The sequence below is a fragment of the Triticum dicoccoides genome, chromosome 7A (assembly GCF_002162155.2).
Source record: "Triticum dicoccoides isolate Atlit2015 ecotype Zavitan chromosome 7A, WEW_v2.0, whole genome shotgun sequence".
Classification (NCBI taxonomy): Eukaryota; Viridiplantae; Streptophyta; class Magnoliopsida; order Poales; family Poaceae; genus Triticum; species Triticum dicoccoides.
Window position 1 is genome coordinate 114,320,136 of NC_041392.1, and position 6,184 is coordinate 114,326,319.

At 41.2% G+C, this 6,184-nt stretch overlaps 1 protein-coding gene across 1 annotated transcript; it reads right to left on the minus strand.

Annotated features, from left to right (window-relative positions):
- Window positions 1-384: 384 nt before the first annotated feature.
- LOC119333227 lies at window positions 385-2,795 on the minus strand. The gene is made up of 5 exons (XM_037606201.1): window positions 2,456-2,795; window positions 2,029-2,294; window positions 1,270-1,471; window positions 1,028-1,174; window positions 385-744 (listed from the first exon to the last, which is right to left on the minus strand). Exons 1-5 carry the CDS (start codon window positions 2,609-2,611, stop codon window positions 385-387), a joined length of 1,131 nt encoding a protein of 376 aa, XP_037462098.1. The 5' UTR covers window positions 2,612-2,795.
- Window positions 2,796-6,184: the final 3,389 nt, after the last annotated feature.

A 6,184-nucleotide genomic window follows, 5' to 3' on the forward strand; every position in this document is an offset into this window, starting at 1 on the left:
GCACTACTAATTACAACACTAGCATTGCCACCAACGTTCAATACCACAGGTCCTGGGTTCGAGACCTAGGCAAAACTATTTTTGTGTAATTTTTTTCTTTAAGAAAAAATTGTTACAGGCATACAAATTCAGTCATATAAAACAGCTACTGCAGACATATAAATTCAGACAAATTCAGTCATATAAAATAGCAACTGCAGGCATATAAATTCAGGCAAATTCAGTCATATAAGACAGAGACAGTTAACTTCATTTTCTTATCTGAACCAACTTCAGTTTCTTATCGTAACCCACTTCAACTTCAATATCTTATCTTAACACAATTTAGTTGACACAGATCCACGAGGAAAGATACAAAGTGGTTTTTTTTACAATGACACAGATTCAATCAAATTCATTCAGTATGCCCTTCAGCTTCCTTATCTTCTCCTTGGTGGCCTCTTTGTGTTTGAATAGGTCATAAATCATGTACTCAAGCTTCCTTTTCTCATGCTTCAAGTCATCCCTCTCTTGCACTGCTTGGTCCCTCTCTTTCTCTGCTTTAACCCTGAATACCTGGTGAATGTTGGTTACTAACTTGTCTGCAATCTTCTTCTTCTCAAGTTCTTCCTTTAGATCAGTCAGAGTAAGTTGTGTGCTGCCTAGTTGGCTCATTGCCTGCTCCTTCTCAGCCACCATCTTAGCAAAATCAAGCTTGAAATGCCTCAACTCATTCTCCATCTTCTTCTTCTTCTCTTCAAGAACCTTCAAATTTTCTTCAGCACTCACAATATTCTGTCTGAGCCTCTGTTTTTTCTCCTCTTCATACATGGTCCATATAGTAGCTAGGCGCATCTTCAGAGCATCAGGCCACTCAGGGTCAGCCCACTCAATATATCTGCATTTGGGTACTTCCTAACAATTTAGAACATACAAAAAAGAGATTCAGTTAACTGCCAGTATTCAGTACTGTGCCTGATGATGGAACTTAAGACATACTACAAAGAGAAAAATGTTTAATAGTGCAAAATGCAAAAAAATTACTAACCTTTTGTGCACAAGCTAGAAACCTTCTTCCAGTATCAACAGATTCAAATGCCACATTCTTCTCACACAAAGATCCATGCCCACATCTAAAGCTAGGCAGATCTGTAGCCAAGCCACTCCATTCCTCACAGGATATTGTGGCAGGTGGCTAAACAAAAGAGAGACATTTGGAATCAATTGAGAGAGAAACCCTAGCTGAGAAACCCTAGACTGGATTTGTGTGAGATTAAGGAGCACACTAACCTTGCTGGTCACAGAGTCATCTTCAGAAGAACTGGGAAGATCATCCCAGGACACCATGGTTCCTGCTAGCTGAAGATGACAAGGGGATCTGTTGGGGCTATTGGACAGAGGAGAGAAGGGATCTGGTGGTGCACGAACTTGAAGATGAAAGATGAGGAAGAAGAAGGGGATCTGGTGGTGGTGGTCGATTGGTGGACCAAAGCTACATGTAGAGTGCAAGTTGTGTGGGTGGGTGTTTGCAGTAGGTGCAAGTACATGCTTGCTTTTGAGTTCAGTTGTGCTGAGATTCACTTACTTCATTTAGTACAGCAATTAGTTTACAAAGTTTGCAAAGTTAGTTCAGTACAGTAATTAATTTGAAAGCAATGAGGTTAACTACAATGAGTTTAACTTTGCAAACTAAATTCAGTTAACTATAAAAATTCAGTGAACTGCAAATATTCTGTCAGAATTAGTTTAACTACACTTCTGACATGAAATACATCTGTCAGTTTTTTCAAAGCAATTAGGTCTAGCATTTCAAAGCAAGTAGGTCAAGAAGGCTTCACATTAGTGACATATTATCCATTACAACAACCATTACAACTAAGCATTACTGAGCAAACAAAAGCAACCATTTTAGTATGCTCAGTTTACACACCTACACCTACTGAATTAACAACACTTCACTTCTTCATAACTAAGGTGAAACACATCACACAAAGCACTATAACAAAACCAATCATCAGCTTCAGCAGCATCAAAATCTCTCTGCCTAACCCTAAAAGCATAGCAATTTGTTGCTTGGTAGCATACTTATTCTCACTGGAGCTGCCATAATTATGTCTTCCAGCCCTGCCTCTTCCAGCCATGACCCTTCCAGCTGTGCCTCTGCCTGCCATTGATTCAGTCCTCTGCCTCTCAAGCTCTTCCCTCTTGTCCTCAATAGCACCAATTGCATCTACAACAGCATCACCAACCAGAAGCCTTGTTTCAACCAGATGCTGCACATACTCAAGCTCCCAGTGCCAGAGATCACAAGTGACCTGATTAATCAGTGGCAAAATTAGTTAACCAACTCTAGAAAATTACAGATTTAATGATTCAACTACTGCATTGCTCTAAACTACTGCATTAGTTAACCAGCTGCTCTGCTTCATTACTAAAGTGAGCTGACACGGCATGAATCTACTGAACTGGCACTTACATGGTGGTTCACGCACTTGTAGAAGATCCATCCATCGTGCTCATCGGTGCTAGACCGGTAGAACCTCACCTGCTCGCCGCAATCCGGGCACCCGATCAGTGGTACAGCAACGGAGCGGCCATGCAGCGCTGAGCGGATGGAGCTGGAAGACGACATGAAGGAGGAGACAGAGGAGGCGGAGGAGGGCGTCGGCAATGGCTACGGCGGCGGAAGGCGATGGAGGCGGCGCGGACGGGAGTTGGCTAGGGTTCGGAGGAGAGGAAGCGGAGAGCGAGAGGGGATAAGGCAGGGCGACCAGGTGGGTTGCGGGAGGGAGGAGACAGGAGCGACCCGGTGCAGTCCGACCAGGTGCGCGCATTTGCAAAAAAACCCTCCAGCCATCTAGTATTAACGCCCCCCCCCCCCCGAGAGGTGCTGCACAAGTGGCGGTCAAAGCACAGCTGGCAACGGCTGACTCGGCCAAGTCAGCAAATACGTAGCTCTAATCGTATATATGGACCAAAGTGAACCCCCTGCGCAAGTAGATGGACTGTATTTCAGGTATTTTGAAGTAGTGGTACTTAAGTGTCAGCCGGCTCAAGTTTTGTGACCTACAGTGAATTTTTCTCATTTGGTTGGAGCAAGCGCATCCGTTTAAGTCGTCCGATCTTAGTTTTCTTAATCCGATTGCATTGCTATTAGTCCCTGTGTTTCAAAAGACGATACCTGACGAAATAGAAAACCTGAATGCTTAAAAGTGCAGCTGCGCTCTCTAGCGAAGTCAAGCGCACGCGCTGCAGTCATTCGATGGCTCGTGACCCACACAATCATCACCCAGATTTGGAAAAAAATTCCCACCCATCCATTCTATATATGAAAAGATTCCTCCACAACAATGCGTTGATTTTTCTCCATGTGGTCTGATCAAACACGTCAATGCAATGATGACGTAACATGCATTAATTCCAGTATGAGAAAAATTCAAAAAGCTATAACTTTCAAACCACGTGTTGGAATGATGATCGGTTTTCACCGTTGGGTTCCCCATGACAAACGCTTCAAAACAAGATCCCATATGAATATGTTTTGAAGTTTTTTTTTTCAAAAGCAACTTCGATGCTAAATGAGGCAACTTTAGTGCTAAATAGGAGCAACTTTGGTGCTAGATGAATTGCATCGTGTGTATTTGTGAATTCATCTAGTAGCCTACTAATAGTTGTGCGTAGTAGTCTAATAGATTGTTACCATGGTTGCTAAGTTGCATACATCGAAAACTAATTTGTAGATAGTTTACTTGCCAATGATACTGTGAAACTTGTTTACCGTAGAGTGGAAAGTTGTCTAACATGGCTTCTAAGTTGTCAGCCTCAGAAACCAAGTTGTCTATATTGCTACGAAGTTGCCTACGAATGATCCCCAATTGCATAAAATACTATGAAAGTCGTCCATCAAGGGACATAAGTGACAATGTCGAAAAGTTTTTGTGGGATCTAAGGTTTCTATCGTGATCCAAATTCCGAACTATGTGGGGATGGATGGTATGACAGCTTTTTTCTTACCTTTTCTGGGGTAGTCTACCAGCCTACGCTAATGAACGCGCGTGTGTTAGCTAGCTAGGTCGCGGGTGTTGACTAGTTGCAAAAGTGAGGACAGATGAGAAGTTGCATAGGGGGTGATGAGAAATTTCATAGGGTGCGGATTAGATAGTTGCCCGCAAAACTACACAAGTTGTTCATAATTTTGGCACGAGTTGTCAGCAAAAATCATTAAAATCTCCAGATATAATGATGAAAAACACACATTAGTTGCTTGTTGAATGCACTGGAGTTGCACGAAAACACCTTAAAAGTTGCTAACTTTTTTTTTGTGTGATACTCGAGTGCATAACAATCTTAAAGTTATTGTCCTCGTTTTGCCTCCAATAGCCCATCAATGGTGAATTTATATTTTTCTATATGTGGTTGCTTTTTTTAGGTACTAACTCAAAGTACACAGGAGTAGTCTGGTGAGTGCATTGTAGTTGTATAAACACACCCCAAAACTTGCTAACTTTTTTGTGTGTCACTCGAGTGCATAACAATCTCAAAGTTTTCTACCATGACCAACAAGTATTCTACCATAGCTACCTTCATCTCCAAGTTGATAGTGCTATAGGAAACTTACTTTCTGAGGTAGCCTAACGTTATCCTAGGTTGCCTGCCATGACTAGTGAGTAGCCTAACATTATCCGAAATTGCATATAACACCTTTTCAGTGTGGTAAGCAACTTAGTTTCATATATAGGCAACTTGGCAACATTGACGAACAACTTTTTAATATATTATAGGAAACTAAAATAGTAATGGCAGTCAACTAAGCATCATTAATAGGCAACTTCATAGTGTTTTGGGGCAACTTAAAAAATACAACGATAAGCAACTTCATAATATTGTAGGCAACTAATTTGCAAAGTTAGACAACTGAGCAGCAATGGTAGGTAACTAATTACCAATAGAAGGTAACTAGACGTCGATGATAGGCCAATTTCATAGCATTGTAGGCAACACGGCATCCACGATAGGCACCTGAGCAACCATGGTCGGCAAGTTGTGATAATGTTAGCAAAATCCATTCATACACATAGTGCAATGAAGTTGCTTATATGTAGCACTAAAGGTGCCTCATGTTTTGTGTGATTTTCTTGTTTTTACACAAACCAACCTAATAGGCATGCCTGCTAGGTAAAAAATGAAGTTCCTTCTTATACCACTAAAGTTGCCTTCATCAGACCCAAAGTTGCCTCAAAAAAAAGTTCGACGAAACCTATCAATATGAGATCTAGTTTTGAAGAACTCATCGCGAGAAACCCAAATGTGAAAACGAAACTGGATTTCGACGCTTAAAACAAAAATTACAATTTTTTAAACATTTTGGATCCTCAATAAATGCACGTCGGGACAAGATTCTTTTTTTGTGTACCACGTCAGGCGCGTCAATTGCTCCTTCCATATTTAGAAAAGCGCTCGATCCTAACAACTGGCGCTCGTGCGCCCTCTAGCCACGTCCAATAGAAAAAGTACCTGGTCAGTTGGTCCCCTCACATCTTCACGTTCCCATCCGCCTCGCTATTCAGCAAGATCCCACGTGCAGGCATTTATTTGGAGCTTCAAATTTTTCTAAAATCTATAACTTTTGACTCGAGTGTCGAATTTCAATTCCGTTTTCACCATTGTGTTTGTCGCGATGAGTTCTTCAAAACTAGATCTCATATTGATATGTTTCGACAAAATTTTTTTAAAGCAACTTCAGATGTTGCGGAGGCAACTTTAGTGCTATAAAAAAACGACTTCTTCTTGGTATGTGTAGTATATGATCGCCTATCAACGAAAATCCCTTTGAAGTTGACTATCGTGACTACCAAGTTAACTACCTTCACTCTTTAAGTTTCCTACCATAACTATTAAGTAGTCTATCATAACTAGCTTCGCCTCTAAGTTCATAGTATTGTAGGCAACTTAGTTTTCAAGGCAGGCTAACAATATCCTAAGATGGCTACCATGACTAGCTAGTAGCTTAACATCATCTTTAGTTGCATACAACTTAGTTTCATATATAGGTGACTTTGGACATAAGTTGCTAACGCTACGGAGCGTGCATTTGTGGGCTAGCCAGGTCGCGACTATTAGATAAGAAGTTGCATAGGGGTTAATGACAAGGGGACGGATTAGACAATTTCCCGCAAACCTATGCAAGTTCTTAATTTTTGATCGA